The sequence below is a fragment of the Mustela nivalis genome, assembly GCF_964662115.1.
Source record: "Mustela nivalis genome assembly, chromosome: 9".
NCBI classification, from domain to species: domain Eukaryota; kingdom Metazoa; phylum Chordata; class Mammalia; order Carnivora; family Mustelidae; genus Mustela; species Mustela nivalis.
The window spans coordinates 81,055,174-81,079,248 of record NC_139028.1 but is presented as its reverse complement, the minus strand read 5'-3'; the positions used below and the strand labels follow the sequence as shown (position 1 = coordinate 81,079,248).

At 38.8% G+C, this 24,075-nt stretch overlaps 1 protein-coding gene across 2 annotated transcripts in view; it reads right to left on the bottom strand.

The window, feature by feature from the left end:
- NELL1 (neural EGFL like 1) overlaps nt 1-24,075 on the bottom strand; it is an 823,138-nt gene that overhangs the window by 646,114 nt on the left and 152,949 nt on the right. For both annotated transcript variants that reach the window (XM_082747362.1, XM_082747363.1), the window contains exon 5: nt 15,143-15,239. In XM_082747362.1, the coding sequence (XP_082603488.1) occupies nt 15,143-15,239 (97 nt within the window). The remainder of the gene's footprint in view (nt 1-15,142; nt 15,240-24,075) is intronic.

Sequence of the window (24,075 nt, the reverse complement as noted above, 5' to 3'; positions counted from 1 at the left end):
CCTGGTGCCACCTGTTCCTTTGGGGGGAGCTCCAGGAAAAGACATGTCTCCTCTGTAGGACACTGTGAAGTCACATGTGTCCACCATCTACAGTGACTAGTACATGAAAGTAAGCCCCTAAAAAACATGTGTGGAGGGGCACCTGGGTGGCTCAGTGGGTTAAGCCTCTGCCTTGGGCTCAGGTCATGATCTCAGGGTCCTGGGATCGAGCCCCACATTGGGCTCTCTGCTCAGCAGGGAGCCTGCTTCTCTCTTTCTCTGCCTGCCTGCCTGCTTGTGATCTTCTCTCTTTCTCTGTCAAATGAATAAATAAAATCTTAAAAAAAAAAAAAAAAAAAGTACGTGGAATGTTCAGATGAATAATCACAGACTCTGAAAAAAAAAATAAAAAAGTGCTAAGTTAAATCCCATTTCTATCACTTACAAACTATTTGAGACAGACAGGTGCTCAACCCCCACGTCCCAGTGCCTCATTTACACAACAGAGACAATAGCTACCTCATTAGTATGCACTGCGGGTGAAACTTTATTAACTGAGATAATATACGTAGGGCCACACAAGATCTAGAACACAGGAATCAGTCAATAATTGTCAGTACTTTTCTACCACCTACAACCCACCTCTGCAGCGAAATGATTGTCCAGGTCTATGAACACTCCTGTGTGTTCTGCCTCTGCTGGGTACCTGGGCTCTTAAGGACAAGGTGCCTGACACCTACAAGAATCACATGATCAGCAAGATGGACTGAGTAATAGGACTAATCGCTCTCTCCGCTTTTTATCACGCACCACCAACTGAAACAGAAGTCCATCAAAGGCAGGAAAAGTGCCAATCACTTCTACAACAAAGTGTTAAGCATACGGGGAACGTTCAATAATACATTACATAACCAAGAAAGGGACAAGACACATGTCGCAAACCACTAGGCATCAAGAGCTTTTAATATATACTCTTATATAATTTGCAATCCCTTTGTGAGAGAGCTTTACCATTCCACTAATAAAATGACATGTGTCGCTGATATGTTCCATCTAAGAGTATACGGTCTGCCAACCACATACCTGGTACTATTCTAAGTAATTGCTGAACAACACACTCATTTCTAAATCTGGTACATCATATAGTCTGCAGAGGGTCCTCAATGATAAACACCACATGCAAATTCTACTCAGGGCCAACTACATAATTTGCCAAGTATCTTATTCAAAAATTATTGAAATGCTGAAGATAGCAACAGCAGAGAATAAAGGTGATCACAGGGCCTTCTAAGTCCAGCGCCCTGTGGCACAGCACAGATCAGTGGACATAAAGCCAGCCTGGCCCGTCCTGGAAATCACACCAAGTGATCACGGAAATGGAGGCGCCGTAGCGGGAAAGGGCATGGTAAAATGATTTCAAATGCATTTCCCTCCCTGTATCCATATTTTTCTTTCAGCAGCTCAGACTGGTTAATTTCAACAGTCTGTTCTTCAAGTTCAAGGATTTTTTCCTCAGCCTGTTCAAATCTGCTTTCTTCTAGTGAATTTTTCATTTCAGTTGTACTTCTCAGCTGCAGACTATCTGTTTGGTTCCTTTGCGTTAGTTCCTGTCCCTTCATGGATATGCTCATTTAACTCATACCTAAAGTTCCTAACTTCTTAGTTTCTTCATCCGCGTTTTCCTTTAGTTCTTTGAGCACATTTAGTATAGTCGTTTTGAACTCTTATCTAGTAAGTTCAGTGTCTGGGCTTCCTCAGGGATGATTTCTGTCTGCTGATTTTATTCCTGTGAATAGCCATACCTTGCTATTTATTTGCCTTGTGACTTTATTTGAACACTGGCTATTCGAATATTGTAGTGACTTGAGATCTAGAGAGAGAATTCTCTCCCTTCCCCAGGGTTTTCTGGGGCTTTTTTAGTCTTTCTTTATTGTTAAATGCTATAGTGGTGCATTTGTTCAATGACTTTCCAGATTACTTTTACAGAGACTATATTCCTTGTCATATCTGGTCACTCAAATCTGTCCCTGACCTTGAGTTTAGGTTTCAGATAGATTTCCTCGAATGCCAGGGCAGGCTGGGAGCGGGGTCCAAAGGTGAAGACAGGGAAAGAAAGATGGACAGAAGATGGAAAGAGGGAAATGAAAGGGAGGGAGAGACAGAAAGAGGGAAGGCAAGAGGAAGTGGAATCTTCCCTCCTTCAATACTTAGCCACACTTGCACTGTTCCTGGAGGGATCAGCCCAAAGACAAACCTTGGGGCGTTTCTCTGGTCTTTTCCAAACATGCACCTTGCTTTGGGCATGCATTCGGGTTTTCTAATTACAGGTGCTATTAAATGCCATAATTGCCGAAAGAATCTCTCCCTTCAGCATTTCACCCTTGCTTAGGGGTCTATGATATGTCGCTCTTTTGCCCCAGGTAACTGGGAAGTATTTGTTATGTTTGCAACATTTTCAGGTAACACCTGCCATTTTTCTGACCTAGGAGAGTTGTGAGTTAGACGACTGTCTTGTATCAATCCTTCAGGTAGTCCGGACAGAACAGACATACCAAATAATTTGCAGATAAGGCTTGCTCTGCTCCCTCCAGAAACAGGGACCACTGTCCCACAGAGAACTAGGACTGATATCATCAAGACACCCACAGAACAAAGACCAAAAGCTTTCCCATTACTTTATGTTGCTTTCTTGACTGAGAATTCAATTCATTGCTATAAACCTTTGACTATTGTCCTAAATTTTGACAAAAGTTGGTTCTGACAATTCCTGCTTGTTTTTTGTTCTTTCTGTGGAGGGACAGAAGCTTGGAGCTAGCTGCCTACTGTGCCATTTTGCTGGCATCCAGCTACCTATCTTAACAAGGCCTTCCAGAGACTAAAATGCACTGTTAAATTGGAGAGCCACTAATCTAAGAAGTCACTAAGACAGAAAGTAATTATCAACCATACATTACTTTTCATGGCTCTGTCTAGAGACCAAGTTAAAACTCTAATCTAGACCATCAACACATGTCACTAGGTCAGCACACTCATAATTGAGACTTTAAACAATCAAATTCACTAAGAAAGTCCTGTAAAAATATATAAATTATTGGGTTTTACAGTTCACACTCAATGAGTAGTCAAGGTAGACACAGGAACTTGAATTTTTAAATCTTCCAGTGTGATTTTGATTATCTTTCTGGGGTTGGAAATCAGGGCTACCCTTCATTAGAGACCCAAGGCCCCCCAGGAAAAGCACAGCTTCACTCAGAAGTAACTAGTTACAAAACAAAGAGCATCAAATGTGAGTCAGTTTGGATCTAAAACATCTGGACAAATTTGTGGATTCTTAGAGGCATGGAAAAAAAGGGAACACTGAAAAACCATGTGTGTGTGTGTGTGTGTGTGTGTGTGTGTATGTGTGTGTGTATATATATATATCTATATATATATACACACACATATATATACACACATATATACATATATGAATTACCACCCTGAAAATTACATGATTGAGTACTTATAACAAAAGGATTGAAAGCCAAATTAAGCAAACACCTATAAATATACCACCCAGCTTCAGAACTCAAATATCACTATAGTTAAGACTTCTGAGTATTCATCCCTAATTTCCATTCCTTCCTCTCAGAAATAAACACTTGTGAATTTGTACTTAGCCCCATCTATTTTTTTTTTACATATGTGAATGTATAAATAAGCAATATATCAAACAATTCTATATTCTTTTTTTAAAGATTTATTTTAGAAAGAGAGAGTGCACAAGTAGAGGGAGGGGCAGTGGAAGAGAGGAGGAAGCAGATTCCCCACTACGTGGAGAGCCTGACACAGGGCTTGATCTCTGGACCCCAAGATCATGACCTAAGCAGAAACCAAGAGTCAGACACTTAACTGACTGAGCCACCCAGGCAACCCTTGAAATGTTCTGCTTTTTAAAATTATTTCCTACCTTAGTTTTCTCCTGCAAATTTATTCAATTTCAACTTTAGTATTTATGATTCTACTACAATTTAAACATCATCCTATTGGGAGGCAACCTCCCCCCTACATTTTTGAAATTAGAAGTTCCTGGGATGATGACTGTCCATCATATCTTCCTGGGTATATGATTACATTTTCTTCAGTGTGTATAAAGGTTGCAGTCCTGTGTCATGAGATATACACACCTTAAATTTTATACAAAAACTCCTAATTTCCCCTTTTAGTGGCTCGATTAACCTCCCCCATACTTAGCATCATCAGACTTTTCTTTTTCACTTTTGCCAGGCTAGTGGGTAAGAAATGTTTTCTGTATTGGTTTTCATTTGTAATGGTTTTAATTGGCATTTCCAAAATAACAACTGAAATTGAATTCCTTTTAATAAATTCATCAGCTACTCAACTTTGGAAAATGGCCTCTTTATATCTTTTGCTTGATTTCTTATTCAGTTATAAGCTTCTGACTGATTTTGGCACTTCTTTAATGGATATTATTATTATTTGCTAATTGATCTGGTTACCAAGATTTTTGATAAACATATTAAATGTGTTTGTATATTCAATTTCTAAATATTTTTAACAGCTTTATTGTTACAGTTGCTTGAATTCTTTTCTACTTTGAGATTATTATAAACATAGGGCTCCCAGGTTGTCTTCTGAAACTCATTAAGTTCACACTTAGGTATTTAACTCAGTTGTAATCCCGACTGACTTTTGTATATTGTTTCCAAATATCTTAAAGCTTTTCCTGACACTATACACAAAAATCAGTTACATCCATTAGTATATCTGTGAAATACTCAAATTAACAACTTTTCTAACCATTTATTGAGGAATACATCTTTTCCTCATAGATCAGGAATGCCATTTCAGATCTGTACTATGTTTCCAAGTTATTACAGGTTGAGTCTCCTCCTGGCCTCTACATGCAATTATCTTGGTTCAGGTGCCAATCCTTGCATAGAGATCAAACTGTTGAGTGCTATATGCTTAAATAGTAGGACTTCACATCTGAAAGAAAAAGTCACCGCTTTTACATCTTCGGAAATATTATTCTTGGTCTTTTTTCTTCCATCTGAATCTTAAGATCAGCTTGCCAATTTCATCAGAAAATAAAATCCTGTTGGAAATTATTACAAGGTCATTCAATCTAGAAACAATTTGGGAAGAAGTGACATTTTTAAGACTTCCTTTCCAAGAACAGAGTATACCTGCCCTCATTTAGGTCTTCTCTAATGATTTTTAATAAAGTTTTTCACTTGTTCTGTAATTGTTACACATCTGTCTTGATTTGTTCTTAAGTGCTAAATTTTTTTATATTATAAATGAAATAATCTGCTTAATTATATATTTGTTGCTCCTTTTTTCAGCAATGCTACTGATTTTGTCAGTTTAATTTTTATATCCAGCACTCTTCCTGAATAATCTTAGTAATTCTAATAATCTCTGAATCCTATTTTCGATGTAGATATTTATGTAATTTGTAAAGAACTGTATATTTTTGTTAAAATTTTATTTATTTGACAAAGAGAGACAGCGACAAAGGGAATACAAGCAGGGGGAGTGGGAGAGGGAGAAGCAGGCTTCCTGCTAAGCAGAGAGCCCAATGCGAGGCTCGATCCCAGGACCCTGAGATCATGACCTGAGCCAAAGGCAGAGGCTTAACCCACTGAGCCACCCAGGTGCCCCCAAAACTATATTTTTTATATTCTTTTAGGTTTTATTTTTTAGGGGTTTTGTGTGGGTGGTTTGGTTTTGTTGTTTTATATGTTTTTCCAGAAAGACTTACAGTGCCATGTTGAAAATAAGTTATGGCAGGGGCACCTGGGTGGCTCAGTGGGTTAAGCCTTTGCCTTCCGCTCAAGTCATGATCTCAAGGTCCTAGGATGGAGTCCTGCAATGGGCTCTCTGCTCAGCAGGTGGCCTGCTCCCCCCCACCAACCACCCCACTTGTCTCTCTATTTGTGATCTCCCTCCCTCTCTGTCAAAATAAATAAAATCCTTAAAAAGGAAAAAAGAAAATGAGTTATGGTAATAAGAGTTTCTTGTCGGATTCCAGATTTTAACAGGAATTTTCTTAATATTTAAGCCATAAATGATCTTTTGTGGGTTTATGCACACTTTCAATTTAACTAAGTTTCCTTCTTTTCCTATTTTGCTAAGAATTTATCATGAGGCAGTACAGAATTTATCTAGTGTTTTTTGTGCCTTTGAGATAACCATAGATTTTTGTTTAATGTGTAATTTATTAGTTTTTAATACAAAATAGATTTGCATTGTTGAAATATCCAGCTTAGTTTCTCTCACATATGAAGATACATACAGCTAGATTTGGCTGGTCCCCCACACTATTTTTTCCCTTAGAATTTTTAATCTAATCTGTGTTCAAAGGTACATGGGCTTATACAGTCCTTTTCTTATAAAATCCATGTCCAGTTTGGAAATCAAGGTATTAGATAGCATCCTCATTCATTCTCCTCTCCATAAGAATTTACGTAAGATTAGAACCATTTCCTTGGATGCAACAGAGCTCCCTGTAGAAATGCATAGACTCAATACTTATTTGACGGAGAAACATGGTAAACTGCGAAAAATGGTCACAATCCTTTGCTCTTTGCTGGATTGCTGTCCTGTGCAATGAGAATTTGTAATATTTTCACCTCAAAAAGATGGAAAATGATTCTCATACTTTTGAATCTGGCTTTATAACTTGCATTGGTCAATATAATGTAGCAAAGTAACAACAAACATGTAAGTTACAAGCCTCAACTTCAAAAGACTGCACACTTCTGCTCCAGTTCTGGAAACCCTGATTAGCTACCATATAAATAAGCTTGGACTAGACTGCCAGAAAATAGAGCACATGACACAGAGATGAGCCATCCCTGCAAAGTCCATTCCAGTACAGCCAGTCCCCAGAAAACCAGCAGCTGACCAAAAATACATAAGCGAACCCACTCAGAATAGAACAATTCAGCTCAGCCCAGGCCAAAGTGCCAAAGAACAGTATTGTCAGCTGTTTCAAACTAGTAAGCTTTGAGTCCCTTGGCTATGCACCGAAAGCTCATTGATGGAGATTTTGTGTCATATACCCTTTAGAACACCTTATTGATTCTAAGATCATTTTTCATTTCTGAAGTCCATTTTGATAATCCATGTTTTTAGAAATCGCCTGTTTTTCTCTAATTTTCCATTACAAAAAAAAAAAAAAAAAAAAAACTAGTCCTTTAAGTGTTCACAGTATTTTTTAATGTTTTCTCCTTTTTCTTCCTCAAACTTTGATTTGTCTTTTCAAATGACCAAATTGTGTTTTTCTTCATCTTGTCTATCGTATCTACTACTCATTATTCTCATTTCTGTTCTTATATGTTAATTTTCTCATAATCTGCTGACATCTTAAGTTGGATATTTCACTCAATTAATTTCTCCCTTTTCTGCCTTTGTAGGATATAACTACTTCAAATAGCTTCTGTTCTAGGGCATCCCTTTTTACTCTCTCTTAGGTGTTTTGAGAAAGGAAAAAAGTTGCAAATTTTAACATAGTCAATATATCAACCTTTTTCTTAGTTATTACTTTTACATCTCATTTAAGAAATACTTTTCCTATATCAAGGTCATAAAGTTATTTTCCTATGCTATCTTTTTAGGCTTTACTAGTATACCTTTCAGATTTATATCTATAATACCCTGGAATTGATTTGGCATGTACTGTGCAATAGAGGTCAAGATTAGCTATTTCCCCAGCGGGATATTCAGTTGACCTAGTACCCCGTAAAGACCATCCTTTCCAGAATATTCTGTAATGCTGTAATGTATATTTTCAGATAATATATTAGGTGTGTGCATCATTTAAATAGTAATATTTTTAAAGACTTACATTAAAAAAAGATGGTAATATTATGTGGTAAATGTGGGGGCCTTGAAGTGTGATAATGCCAGAGCATTCTACAGCTTCCTTTTGTTTACTCCAGCCGGTTACATTTTTTTTTTTTTAACCACTTCACTATCGACCTTTAGGAATCCTTTCTCATCTTCACAGTTTTTACTGGAAGTCCTATAGAAGATTCCTTTATTCCTGTACCTCCTCAACTCCCTCTACCTTTTATTTGCCCTTTTCCTTCCCTACTTGCTGAGATTTGGCTTTACATTCAAGAACCTTTTTACTGTCTGTCCAGCTTCAGTCTAGTGATAAGCACCTTGCTAGAGGGAATGTCCACGTGGACAGGTGTACCCCCCACCTCTTCTCGCTGCACTCATTCAGTGTAGATGACGTATTTCCTCCTGTAAACGTGGATGACTTTGCCGGTCGGCTGACCTTTGAAGTGTCCTCACACAATCTGTCCTTCATCCTCCTTTCAGATGGGCACAGATTGCACATTGTACTTTTGTCTCAACTTTTTAGGAGGGAAGACCTAACCTTCCTGCAAATGTGGGAAGGTGCACTGAAATGCCTTTCACGGTTATCACTGAAGTCAGAAGTCATAAAGGGAATGAACTTCATGTTTGCCACAGAGTTTCAGCAGTGGCCCCAAAAGCAAAGACAGCATCTTTAATTGTCTCAATATAAACAATATACATCGGGACTTGAGTTGTATAAATCCAATACAGTACTCGTACTTTTAACCACTAAGTGTAAATCACTTGACAGTAAATATTGTGAAATGGAATTGTATCTAACTTTGTTCTCTTCTTGCCTTATTTTGGGTTGATAGAACTTTTAAAAAAAATCTCAAATACTTAAACCTGGAAGTAATATTTCTATTATTTTGATGTTACTTTAGATTTTTAACATGTGAATTAGTCTACAGTTAGCCAATTTCTCTATTCATTTTTGGAATACAAGGCCTCAGAGTACTTGAAATCAGATAATCCCATCATCATTTTGTTTAATATTTTTAATTTTTTCCAAAATTGGTCATTATTTAATCAAGCAATGATTAAGGTTTATGTATACCCTCCATTTGTTCACCAATTCCCCTTGTATTTTTTACGTCTTCCTTCTGTGAAGTTTCCTTAATGAGGATCTATTAGTCATAAATTTGAGAGTTTGTCTATAAATTCTCATTTCATGTTCATTCTCAAATTATAATTAGGCTGGGTATATGCTACTACGTTTGGGAGTTATTTTCCCTGAAAACTATGAAAACATTTTTTTATTATTATCGTTTGGCTTCTGCTTTTACTAATTAAAAGCCAGCTGTTCAATCTATGTTATTCTTTTGTGGAAAATTTACCTTTTAAGGGTTACTGTTAACATCTTCTCTGTGTCTTTGGGATACTATTCCAGGATTATCTCTAAGTGTGCCTATTTATCTTACTTGAGTAATAGAGTAAAATGGTCCAAAATCCTTCCCCTCCTTGTAGACATATCCTTGCAATGTGAAACAGCAGAAATGTCCTTTAAGAGACGGAGTCTCTTTCTCCCTTGACCATGAGTTTGGTTTTTGGTTATGACTTGCTTTGGACAGTAACATATTAGCAAACCTGGTAAGGAATGCTGAATCTTGAAAAGCACTAATATGCTAGAGCTTGCTCTCTTCTTACACTTGGAATCTTATGACTGCCATGTGAATAAGCTTCTAGGTCACTAGAGAATGAGAGACCATATGGAGGAGAACTAAGTTACACTAGTCAACAGCCAGCCTATTACCAGGGATGTGAAGAGGCCACCTTAAATCATCCTGCCTCCTGCTGATCTGCTAAATGACCACCGACCACACCAGAGCCCAGCAGTCAACAGCAGAGCCAGGCCAGACCAGAAAAGTCATCTAATCAACATGAAGAATTGTGACCTAAATAAAAAACTCAGAAGCTTAAAAAATAGTTAAGTTTTTTGAGAAACAGCAAGAGCTAATACACACTTTGACTACATTATTACAAAAGTGAGAATTGGTATCTTTTATCAATTTTAGAAAATTCTTAGCCATCATACTTCTAATAGTACCTCTACTCTCTTCTATAACCTTCTGGAGTTTTCAAGTATATATGTATGAACATACATACCCTAAAAACATCTAGAATACCTTTTTTGTATTTGTGCTACTTCTCTACAAGCTCTTTCCTATCTCCCTCTCTGTCTTCATACTATAATTAGGGTGATTATTTTGATAATATTTTCTGTTCTACAAGTGCTCTCCCCACCTGTATCTAATCTATTGTTTAGCAGGTTCACTGAGGTTTTTTTTCTTCCATGTCAATTATTGTTTTTCTTATTTCTGGAAGTTCTTTTTGGTTTTCCCTCATCATTTATATTCTCTAGTCCTCTCACATTTGTTACTTCATTTCTTTAAACATTTTAAAACATCAGACTTTTCAAAATCCTTTATCTTGGAATTCCAATTTCTGCAGCCCTTCATTATTGCTAATTCATTATTGCTCCTTCAAACTCCCACTCATAATGGATTAAAAATCCTACTTGTATGAACTTAATCTATGGGAATCCTGTTAGGTTTGCATAGAAGAAAACTTTCCCCAAAGGTTATTTTCTTCCTCCAGAATCCCAAGGTTCCCAACCAAGGGAACTTTAAGATAGCTTCTTGAGCTTCATGGCCAAAATAAGCCCAAATTTCAAAGCTACATGATCTCAGGACTATGGTTTCAAATTCTTCCCAGAAAATTATTTTTTCCTCTATGAAACTGAGGTGGAGAATGACTAGCTACTGGATTGCTTCCCATGGCTAAGTAATAGGCTCTTCAGCCTATCATTTTGCTGGAGTTGTAATCTTCTAGGATGTAGCTTTGTTTTTAGAAGTTTCTAGCCCATCTTCCAATGTTACATGAGCTCTAAGATACTGTTTCCATCCCACACAGACTATTGAAATTTAAGGTTCTAACTGGGATTTCCAAGCATTGTTGTGATATTGCAAAATAGTACAGCCAACCCAGAAAATACTCTGGAATTTTATAATAAAGTTAGACGTACACTTCACATACAGTCCAGCAATCCCACTTGTACATACCCAAAAGAAAACTTGTGTTCAGACAAAAACCTGTACACAAGTATTTTTAGTGGCTGCCCAAATCTCAAAGCAACCTAAAAGTCCATGAATCGAGGGATGGATAAACAAACTGTAGTACCTCCATACTACAGAATTAGAGTACATCAAAAGAATGAATTGTGCATGGGTGCATCTCAACATACATATACACATGATACAGAACATTCTGGGAAAGGCAAAACTATAGGGCCAGACAACAGATCAGTAGTTCATTGCATACAGAGGATGAAATGAATCAAAAGCATCACAACAGGGGAATTTTTGGAAGTTATGAAATGGTCCTTTATCTTCAGTATGATGGTGTTTACATGACTATCAGTTTTCCAAAACTCAAAATTGTACATTTAGAGGAATGAATTTTGTTCTATGTAAGTTATGCATTGATGTTTAAAGGAAAAGAAAAGAACAGAACCAAATGGCTTCATCGGTGAATTCTACTCAATGTTTAAGTAAGATTTAACAACTACCCTTCTCAAACTCTTCCCCCAAAATGAGGAAGTCTTCCCAAAATCCCCATGTAATTTAAGGAGATAATCATTACCCTGATACCAAAATCAGGTAATACTACAAGAAAACAACAGGCCAATAACCCTAATGAATATAAATGTAAAAATTAAAATGTTAGCAAGCTGAATTCAAGGATGCATTGGATCATACATTATGATCAAGCAAGATTTTTCCCTGGAATACAAAAATGGTTCAATGTATGGTTCAATGGATAAATGTGACACAACCCAAAAGAATGTAAGGTAGAAACCATACAATCATCTCACAGGTGCAAAAGAAGCATTTGACAAAATGCAATTTCCTTTATAATAAAAAGACTCAAAAAATTGGGCAAAGGAACATACTTCAACATGATAAAAGCCATGTGTGACAAGCCTACAGCTAACATCATACTCAATAGTGGAAGGTTAAAAGCTTTTCCTCTAAGATGAAAAGGCAAAGGGGCCCACCCTCACCACTCCTATTCAACACAGTAATAGAAGTCCTCATCAGAGCAATCAGACAAGAAACAAAAGGCATCCACATCAGAAATGATTAAGTAAATTGTCTTTGTTTGCAGGTTATAAGACTTCACATATAGAAAATCCTAACCAGGGGTGCCTGACTGGCTCAGTGGGTTAAAGCCTCTGCCTGCGGCTCAGGTCATGATCCCAGGGTCCTGGGATAAAGCCCCATATCGGCTCTCTGCTCAGTGGGAAGCCTGCTTCCCTTCCTCTCTCTCTGCCTGCCTCTCTGCCTACTTGTGATCTCTGTCAAATAAATAAATAAAATCTTAAAAAAAAAAAAAAAAAGAAAGAAAGAAAGAAAGAAAGAAAATCCTAACCATTCCACCAAAAAAACTTTTAAAAATAAAGTCAGTAAAGCAGGATACTAAGTCAACATATAAAAGTCAGTTGCATTTCTATTAACAGTGAAATATCAGGGAAAAACATCCCATTTATAATAACATGAAAAACAGTAAATTGCTTAGGGATTTGACTAAGGATGAGAAAAATCTGTACAATGAAAACCAAAAAGCTTTGATAAAAATTAATGTAGACACAAACAAATGTAAACATATACCATATTCATGGATTAGAAGAATATTGTTAAAATGTGCACACTACCAAAAGCCATTTGTAGATTCAGTGCAATCCCTATCAAACTTTAAATGGCATTTTTCAAACAAATAAAGAACAAAAACACTAAAATCCGTATGGAGCCAGGAAGATTCCTAATAGCCAAAGTAATGCTAAGAGAAGAACAGACCTGAAAGCATCACATTTCCAGATTTCAAACTATGTTAGACCTTTTAATGATGCAGAGGTTAGAACACCAAACTTCATGCAGTCAAAAATGCACATGTAAGTTCAGATACCCCAAAACTTAACTACTAATAACCTACTCTTGACCGTAATTCCTAAGCAGTAGCATAAACAGTCAATTAATACATATTTTGTAAGCTATATGTATTATATACTGTATCCTTACACTAAAGCTAGAGAGAAAATGTTAAGAAAATCCAAAGAGAAAATATTTACAGTACTGTACTACACTTACCAAAAAAAATTCATACGTAAGTGGGTCCATGCCATTCAAACCCCTTTAGTTCAAAAGCCAACTGTATACTACAAAACTACAATAATCAAAGCAGTCTGGTGGGGCAGAGGAGGCAGGGGGAAACAGACACGGATACCAAAAGAACAAGATTGAGAGCCCAAAAATGAACTCCTGCACATGCAACTACTATCTGACAAAGGAATCAAGAATATTCAATAAGGATCGTCTCTTCAACAAATGTTGGGAAAACTAGATAACCACACTAAGAAGTTGGATTCCTGTATCATCACTCATAAAAATTTGAAATGGATTAAGGACTTAAACAGCAAACCTGAAACCATAAAACTTCTAGAAGAAAATGGGGGGAAAAGCTTCTTGGCATTGGTTTTGGCAATCATTTTTCAGATAGGACCCCAAAAGCATAAGCAAAAAAATTAAAATTATTTAGTAAATCTACAAATTAAAAAGCTTCTACACAGCAAAAAAAATAATTGACCAAATGAAAAATCACCCCATGGAAAGGGAATAACCACTTGTAAATCAGCAATCTGGTAAGAGGTTAATAACCAAAATATATCTTAAAATTCCCACAACTCAAGAGCAAAAAAGTGGATTAAAAAATGGGCAGAGGAACTCAACAGTCATTTTTCCACAGACATGCAAATGGCCTGTAGATACATGAAAGGCAGTCAACATCCGGTAAATGGAGATCAAAACAACAACGAAAGATCACCTCACATCTGGAAAAATGGCTGTCATCAAAAAGACAGAAAAATAACAAGCGTGGAGAACAAGGAACCCTTGGTACACTCTTTGTGGGAATGTAAATTGGGACAACCCCTGTGGAAGCTCCTCCAAAAGTTAAAGAATGGAACTACCACACGATCCAGCAATCCTCCATCAGGGGGGATTAAGCTGAGTATACACCTAAGAGAAATTAAATCACTAACGCAAAGAGAGATTTTCACCCCCATATTTATTGCCACATTATTTACCACAGACAAGGACAAAGATGAATGGCTAAAAAAGTTATGGTATATATACAACAGAATAGTATTCAGCCATGGGGAAAGAAATCCTACCATTTCCAACATGAATCAACTCTGAGGGCATTGTGCCAAGGGAAATAAGACAGAGAAAGATAAATAGTGTACGATATCACTTACATGTAGAATATAAAAACCCTGAACTCACAGAGACAGTGGAATGCTGGTTGCAAGAGGTTAGGGGAAATAGGGAGATGCTGGTCAAAGTAAACAAGTAAATTCTGTGGATCTAATGGACATCACGGTGACTGCTGTGAAAATACGTGTACTTGAAATTTGCCAAGGGTGGAGATCTTAAATATTCTGGTGACAAAAATGCCGGTGATAATTATGTGAGGTGAGAGAGGTGTTAGTTAAAACTGATAGTCATTATGCAACATTTAAGAATATCAAATCATATATGTTACATATCTTAAAATTACATAGGTACGTGAAGAATATTTCACTCAAATTGGAATAACAGAAAAAAAAAAAAACACGTAGGTTTCCAACTTCTTGGAAATGGCGGATATCCCTCTAGTTTTCACTTTCCTCCATGTATTTGCCCTCTTAGAATTTCCTTTCTTGTAAGTCCAATGATGGGTCTTGAAAGATTTTTGTTTTGTTTAATCCAGCATTAATAGGCATTTCGAAGTAGGAGACTTTTTTAAAACATCTACTCTACCATAGTGCCAGAAGCAGAAGTCTCCCATTCTATTGAAGATGACTTTCTTAAAATTTCATGATGTTTTTAACTTCATTTTATCACTGTATGCAGTTTCAAGAAGTACAACAGAGCAGTTATTGCATTGTTTTCATGATAGATAAGAAAACCAAAGCTCACAGAACTTGAGATTTGTTACCCAAGATTGTGAGAATGGAAACCAATCTGAAGGTTATCTTAAGCTCTCAAAATTAGGTCAGTAAAAAACACATAGAGGATCATTTACATTATGGATCATCCATACTTGGCAGTAGTGTGAACTCTGTGACCTTGACCAAGTCACTTAACTATGTCTAGTTTCAAAGCATCTACTACATAAAATTGTTGTGACAATTATTCATGTCAAGCACATAGAAAAGCCCATGGCAAAAGTAGAAAGAAGTGCTTACTTTGAATAAGCCATGCTTTTGGTTGCGTTGACCAAGCCATAAGTTGCTTCCTAGGGGTAGGTTGGTTTCAGGAGGGTCTATCACACGTTCATAAATTCTGCAGGGACAAAGAATGCAGCTATTAATAAACAGTTCAAAACAGAACCAAAAGTTATACATGCTGTTTGAAGTCCTCATGGCATTAGCTGATGGTTTATTACAAAGCTGTGATCACCAAGACAGCATGGTACTGGCATAAAAACAGACACAGAGAGAGAGAGTGCCGAATCCTAACCACTAGACTCGGCTCAGGTCAAGGTCCTAGGGTCCTGGGATCTAGCCCCACATCGGGCTCTCTGCTCAGCGGGGAGCCTGCTTCCCCCTCTCTCTGCCTGCCTCCCTGCCTACTTGTGATCTCTGTCTGTCAAATAAATAAATAAAATCTTTTAAAAAGAAGAAAAAAAACAGACACATAGATTAACTGAACAGAGCAGAGAGCTCAGATATGGACCCTCAACTCTGTGCTCAACTAATCTTTAACAAAGCAGGAAAAAATAGCCAGTGGAAAAAAAGACAGACTCTTCAATAAAGAGGGCTGGGAAAATTAGACAGCCATATACAGAAGAATGAAACTGGACCATTCTTGTACACCATACAAAAAAAAAACCAAAAAACAAAAATCAGGCTCCTTGCTCGGCAGGGAGTCTGCTTCTCCCTCTGCGTCTGCCTGTGTTCACTCTCTCTCCCTCTCTCTCTCTGACAAATAAATAAAATCTTAAAAAAAAAAAATCTCTAAATGGATAAAAGAACTCATCATGAGACATAAATCCATCAAAATCCTAGAGGAGAACATAAACAGTAACCTCTTCAACACTGGCCACAGCAACTTCTTTCAAGACATGTCTCCAAAGGCAAGGGAGACAAAAGTGAAAATGAACTTTTGGGACTTCATCAAGATAAAAAGCTTATGCACAGCAAACAAAACAGTAAACAAAACAAAGAAGCAACCCGCTGAATGGGAGAAGAGATTTGCAAATGACACTATAGATATGCAGAAAATAAGTAAGTCAAAAAATGGGCTGAAGACATCAACAGACACTTCTCTGAAGACATACGAATGAATGGCTAACAGGCACTTGCGAAAAAATGCTCAACATCATTAGCCATTAGAGATATTCAAATCAAAACCACAATGAGATACTACCTTATACTACTTAGAATGGCCAAAATTAACAAGGCAAGAAACAACAAATGCTGTAGAGGATGTAGAAAAAGGGGAATCCTCTTACACAGTTGCTGGAAATGCAAGTTGGTACAATCACTTTGGAAAACTGTATGGAGGTTCCTCAAGAAGTCAATAGAGCTACCCTATGATCCAGAAATTATACTACTTGGCATTTACCCCCAAAGATACAGATGTAGTGAAAAGAAGGGGCACATCACCCCAATGTTCATAGCAGTAATGTCCACAATAGCCAAATTGTGGAGCCAAGATGCTCTTCAACAGATGAATGGATAAAGAAGATGGGGTCCATATATACAATGGAATATACTCAGCCATCCGAAAGGATGAATACCCACCATTTGCATCAACATGGATGGAACTGGAGGGTATTATGCTGAATGAAATAAGTAAAGCAGAGAAAGACAATTATTATATGGTTTCACTTATATGTGGAACATAAGAAATAGTATGAAGGACATTAGGAGCTGGGAGAGAAAAATGAAGGGGGGAGGAATCAGAGGGGGAGACGAACCATGAAAGACTAGGGACTAAGGGAAATAAACTGAGGGTTTCAGAGGGGAGGGGGTAGGGAGCTGGGTTAGCCCAGTGATGGGTATTAAGGAGCACATGGATTGCATGGAGCACCGGGTATTATAGGCAAACAATGAATCATGGAACACTACATCAGAAACTAATGATGTACTCTATGCAGACTAACATAATACAAAAAAAGGAGGAGGAGGAGAAGGAGAAGAAGAATAATTCTGGGTGGGGAATTTCAATTATTCTGGATGGCCTGTCTGTTCCCTGCACTCTTCAGTTCTTGGAGAAGCTACAGGAGAAGTCAACTCCAGGTACTTCAGAAGGGGATCTGCCTGCCACCTGCCAGAGTGACCTGTTTCTCCAGTGGCTCCCAGAAGTCAAGAACTGAGGGACTGCCCATTGTGCCAAAGCCAGTGAGCAAGTATGAGCTGTTGCAGCTGGGAGTGGTCACACTGCAGCCTTGTGACTGAGCCACCTGTCCGTCACTCTTATTGCCCACTGGAAAAGTGCTCTTTCCCAACAATAAATGCAAGGTACCAATGGAGAAAGCTCTGCATATATTCGGTTCGTCTGTACTAATTATCTTTTTATTATAAATGGATGCTCAAAACATAACCAAGGCAATGTAAGTCTCCCTTAAAAAGACAGGCTGTTTTCTCCACAGGAATACAACATCTTTCACAGGTTAGAATGAATGATTTTAGATAAAACAATCTATCAAAATTGCTCTAACCCAAGAAATTGCTCTACACTTTCTTTTAAAGGTTTTTTTTTTCTAATATTTGCAAAAAACAAACAAAAAAACTAGAAATGAGCCAAATTTACAACAAAAGTGAAATGCGTAAGTTATAGATCAGCTTGATGTAATCTACTACAGTCATTAACAGTGACAAATATGCAGGTCATGAAATATGGGAAAGTACAGACAAAATAATTTTCACTGGAGGAAAGTAGAATGTAAAATTATTTACGAGCTATGGAGACAAGGATGCAGAAATTATGTTCCAGGGTGGTGAATTTCATAGGACACAGGAAAGAAATGGAAATCGGTGTATTTAGGTTAAGAGGCAGAAGCAAAATTTTCTGTGAGGTTGTTTTACTAATACATTGAAGATACTGTCAAACTATTTATCTGAACCTTTCATTTTAAAACATTTTGCATCTGTCAGAATGAGAAGAGCTTTCGATTTCAATGTTCTGTTTTGTTTTGGTTTTTGGTTTTCACTATGCCACAAGGTGAGCTCCAGTGAGCAGAGTGGGCTGTTAATCAATGTTTATAAAGTACAGGAACGATTTTTTTAAAAAAATCAACTTTCTATCATGCCTTATCTTCCCAAGTATAAATGCTCCTTCGGCCATAAAAATAGTGGGCCTCAGATGTTTGCTTTCTCATTTATTAGCTTAAAGCAGGGCAGTGACCCAGCACCTGTGTCAAAGGGGTGTACTGATTTCAGGGGTCACACAGCCCCCATAAGGATCCCCTCCTGATGCCAAGAACATCTGCTGGCTGCTGCCTCTCCCCACCCCCCACACCCCCCACCCCCAGTCCTGCCAATTTACTCCAAGTGGTGGACCTCACTGGAGAATTCCACGTAGCAGGCAATATCAACAAACCAGATTCAAACAGAGCAAAATGAAGAGAACTTAGAAATAGTGTCAAATAAATAAATAAATTAAATAAACCGGACTGCAGGTTGTTGGTTGGGGGAAAGGGCTGGCACGGGGATGGAGTAACTGGGGGATGGGCATTAAGGAGGACGCCTGATGGAATGAACATCTGCAACTGATGAATCAGTACATTCTGCTCCTGAAACTGATGATACCCTGTATCTTAACTAAATCGATTTTAGAAATTTTCTTTTTTTTTTTTTTTTTTTTTTTTTTAAAAAACATTTTGTTTATTTATTTGACAGACAGAGATCACAAGTAGGCAGAGAGGCAGGCAGAGAGAGAAGAGGAAGCAGGCTCCCCTCAGAGCAGAGAGCCCGACATGGGACTCAATCCCAGGACGCTGGGATCATGACCTGAGCTGAAGACAGAGGCTTTTAACCACTGAGCCACCCAGGCGCCCGATTTTAGAAATTTTCTTAAAAGGAAAGCAGAAAAACCAAATTTGAGAGACAGTCCACAAAATAACTGCCTGTGCTCTTTCAATTTTCCAGGTAAGAAAAGGAAAGACTGAGGAACATCTGCTGATTAAAAGAAACCAAAGGGATGGGACGCCTGGGTGGCTAAGTCGGTTGAGCCTCTGCCTTCGGCTCAGGTCGTGATCCCGGGGTCCTGGGATCGAGTCCCACATCGGGCTCCTTGTCCAGTGGGGAGCCTGCTTTCTCTCTCTGCCTCTGCCTGCTTGTGCTCTCTCTGACAATAAATAAATAAATAATCTTAAAAAAAAAAAAGAAAGAAAGAAAAGAAACCAAAGGGACATAAAAACTTCACGTGACACAGGATCCTGGTTTGGACCTGGGAACAGGGGGAAAAAAAAAGTCCTATGCAAGACTTCAGTAGGGAAATTGGTGAAACTTGAACTCTACATTATATACTAGTATTGAATTGATGTTCAATTTTCTGATTTTTGAGAATTGGTCATGTATATATTTAAGTGCCCTGTTCTTAGGAAATACACACTGAAGTATTTAGGGGTAAAGTCCTGATATTTGCAACTTCTTCTCAAAGGCTTCAAAATAACAGTGTGTCTATGTATAAATACAGACACATGTAAACACACACCAGAATCTGGGCCAAGTGTAGGATTGTTTTTTGTGCCATTCTGAAAGCTTTCTTGTAAGATTAAAATTATTTTAAAATAGTTTAAAGATAGTTTTGAGACTACAGTAAAAAAACAAAGAGGGTCTGTAAAATATTTAACTATACATACACACATTCAAAATAGCTTTACATCTATTAGCCAACGACACCTACAAATTTAAAGACTCACAAAGGCACATGGTAGTGTTTTCCCAAGGGATTGGGAAGGGCAAAAGGGAGGAAAAAGTGAATGACTGAAAGATGAATGAATGAAACAAAACAAGTATTACACAGATAAATGCTGGCAACACATCGTAAGCTAAGAAGAGTCTCATATCCCTATCTGAAGCTCTTTTCCAAAGGGAGTGGCCACCTACGTGCCAGACAAATACAATCTTGACAGAAGTGCCAAGCCCTGGGTTACTGTTTTTAGGTACTCGCTCAGGCCAACAGGCAAGTAAGGCACAGTGATCTGTCACTTAAATCTGGTATCACGCAAGTCAAATAAAAAGTCAAAGCTAACAGAATGAACTCCTTGGTTTCCCATGTGGTCAGGAAATGGAAACTTGATACTCCAGTGTTTGGGTTCATGAGGTTTCCTTCACATCCAGATCGGATTGTCTACGATGTGTTGGCTCCGGACACACAGCCAGCATAATTAATATGGCCAAGTCCTTGTCCTCAGGTCAAATGCCTGAGCCAGGATGACAACACACAGGCACACACCTTATCATTGAGTGAGGTGCAGTGATCTATGAAAGCAGAAAGGAGAACAGAATTCTGTCATAATCGGAGAAGACTTGCCAAGGAAGGGAACACCGGAGCACATTTTTGGATGAAAAACGGAGTGGAGCTGACATGCAGACAGAACAGCCAGCACTTACTTAGTGTGTGCCAAGCAGTGCACGTGGAGGGCTTTCCATGGGTTCATTCGCTTATCCTTCACAACACCACTGTCAGGTAGGTGTTCTGGGTGCACCACGGTTAAATGCCTTGTCCGTGGTTAAATGCTTTGTAAATCGCAAAGCTCTATTTGAGCCCCGAACCCTAATCTGTGCTACTCACTCAAGTGAGTTAAAATTCCTGACTTGACTTACTCATCAAGAAGGAAAGGGGAGGGACGCCTGGGTGGCTCAGATGGTTAAGCGGCTGCCTTCAGCTCAGGTCATGATCCCAGCGTCCTGGGATCGAGTCCGGCATCGGGCTCCTTGCTCGGCAGGGAGCCTGCTTCTCCCTCTGCCTCTAGTCTGCCACTCTGTCTGCCTGTGCTTGCGCTCTGTATCTCTCTCTCTCTCTCTAACAAATAAATAAAAATCTTAAAAAAAAAAAAAAAAAGGAAGGAAAGGGGAATGAAGCATGAGAGACTGTGGACTCTGAGAAACAAGATGAGGGTTTGGGAGGGGAGGGGAGGGGCATGTGGGGATGGATGAGCCGGGCGGTGGGTATTACGGAGGGCACGTATTGCATGGAGGACTGGGTGTGGTGCATAAACAATGAAACTTGGAATACTGAAAACAATAAAATTAAGATGGTTTAAAAAAAAAAAAAAGAAAGAAAGAAAAGAAGGAAGGAAGGAAAGGGGAAAACAAGCTCATGGGCTAAAGCATGTGGCCAACACTGATAAGCTCTCCCAGAAGCCCCTTTTCTCTCCCTCCAGGGTTCACAGCTACACTCCCATTTCCAGCCAACCTCATAGCTGGGGGTGGCCATCTCATGTGAGCAGACGTACAACCCTTCCAGGCCTACCTTTTCCCCAAATATATCTCCTTCGGGCATCTTTCAACATTCCCTCCTCCACCTTGTCTTTTAGCTGACTAGAGAAGAGAGAGAGTGAAGAGGCCACAGATGGAAGATCCTAGATTCCTAAATGACATAGAAAGGCCACCTGCCAGCAAGACACACCCAACACGTGCTACCGAAGCAATAAAAATCTATGTTAACCCACTGAGGTAAAGATTTTCTGTAGTTGTGGCCAAGTACATTATTTGCCCTAGTACGCCCCACTGAAACTCAAAGAGGACTGATGTATTTTCACGCACACGAAGCCAAGAGATGACAGAGATAGGATGGTGTAGCAAAGACAACATGAATTCAGGATAAAACAGATTTGCATTTATATTCTAGTTCTGTACTTGACTAGCTATATGACCTTAATTGAGTTATTTCTCTGAAAGTCAGATTCCACAATTAAACAAACAAACAAACTCAGAACTATTACTGATGATGGTATGGGTTGCCTTAAGGCTTCAATGACATACGTGTTTAAAGCCTTGGCACTGGGACGCCTGGGTGGCTCAGTTGGTTGGATGACTACCTTCGGCTCAGGTCATGATCCCGGAGTCCCAGGATCAAGTCCCGCATCGGGCTCCCAGCTCCATGGGGAGTCTGCTTCTCCCTCTGACCTTCTCCTCACTCATGCTCTCTCTCACTGTCTCTTTCTCTCAAATAAATAAATAAAATCTTTAAAATAAATAAATAAATAAAGCCTTGGCACTTGGTAGGTGCCAAGTTAAACTCTCTTGTTAAACTCCCAGGTGCCTGAGAATGCCGAGAATCACAGGTCCCATGACCCACTGGACCACTGGCTTCATCTCCCACTGACTGAATCTACTGAAATGGGACTACCAGTAACTTAGATGCCTGCTTAGGCTTTGCAATACAGTTTACAGGAAGGATATCACCTGTCTTATGGAGTGTATTTAAAGAGATGCCATGTCAATGTCAAAATTCAAGAACCTATTATCTACTCTGTCTCAAGTTTCTTCCACTTTGAAAGTTTTATAGCTGTAAATTTCTTTTCACTTACAAATTTAAAAGCTAGGACAAGTAAGTAAGTAACAGGGAGGGAGAAGGAAAAAACAACCAAAGGACTCAACGGCATTCATTTCTGTTACAGTTTAACCTCTTCAGTTACAAAGTAAACTGACAACTTAGATACTAAACTGTGGATTAAAAACTTTAAGACAAAGTATATTTTCTAAGACATCCTAAAATGTTTGTATTTTAAAATTTAGTTTTAAAATATTCATTGGATTCCTTTCATTCTTTCAAGCCATAAATCAAACTTTTCTACATTATCCTAAGTTCTAAGCAAACTTATTTTTAAGGGAGAGCGAGCAGGAGAGCAAGGGGAGGAGCAGAAGGAGGGAAGGAGACTCCCCACTGAGCATGGAGCCCCAGGCAGGGCTTGATCTCAAGACCCTGAAATCATGATCTGAGCCAAAACCAAGAGTCAGACACAACGGACTGAGCCACCCAGGAGCCCCCTGGGCAAACATCTTAGAATTTTTATATCCTTCCTAAATATGAAGTTCTTTAACATTTAACAAGTTTGACTTTTGTTCAAAGTTCAACATAAATTTATGTAAGGTTAGGGATGCCTGGGTGGCTCAGTCAGTTAAGCATCTGCCTTCAGCTCAGGTCATGATTCCAGGGTCCTGGGATTGAGTCCCACATCTGGCTCCTTGCCCCTCGGGAAGTCTGCTTCTCCCTCACCCTCCACCTGCGGCTCCTGCTTATGCTCTTTCTCTCTCTCTCTGACAAACTCTTTAAAAACAAAACAAAACCAAAAGACTTGAATTAAGAAAAAAAATTACATAGATTTAGACAAAGACTCAAAAAGAGGTAGACGATTTGCTCATTTATTACACTGTGTGTTTAGATACACAATAACCTAACCAATAACAACAATCAATACTCTGTTCTTATAGGAGTAAAATAGGACAGGACACTATTCCTAATACTTTTGTTCAGTCCAGGACTAGGCACATTGTGAGGGCCATTTGGGACCTGAACGGGTTTTAGCCAATCCACAGGAAAGGCTTCTGGGAAAATAAAGATGGCTGCCGTGAGCAGAGGCCCTCCCTCTAGCTTCTTACTTCGGACTGCCCTCATACACCCCTTTGAAAATATATATCCTGCCTGCCCTGCATGTTAGTTCTTGATCCATCTCTGAGAGCCTCCCCACCTGGATGACCCCTCTGGACCTTCTCTCTAGCACTTGACCGTAGGACCATGTATCCCTCACTGCTCACTGGAAGCTCTAGGAGTCTGATCCCACCTGAGCCTGCTTTCTCAGACCTCCCTGCCAAGAAAGAAGGAATTGATCTTTTCTGGTACTCTGGACCCAACACTCAGATCCTCAAGTTGTGCCTGGAATTCCTAACTGCTACAACCACCAATCACCTGCTGAGTGTGTAGGAAATAAAACCCGCAACACAACATCCTTGCATCTGCTCCAGGGTCTCCTTTCCCTGGACCTTCCCTGACCATCCTATGTGAAGTAGCAACTTACCACCCAACACTCAGCTTATTCTCTTATCAAAGCTAATAAGTCTCCAAAATTGTCTTGGCTCTTTCCTGATCGACTGTCTCCTCCTACCAGAAGCAAGAATCTTGGAAGCAGGGACCTTATCTATCTTATCTTGTCAGTATCCCT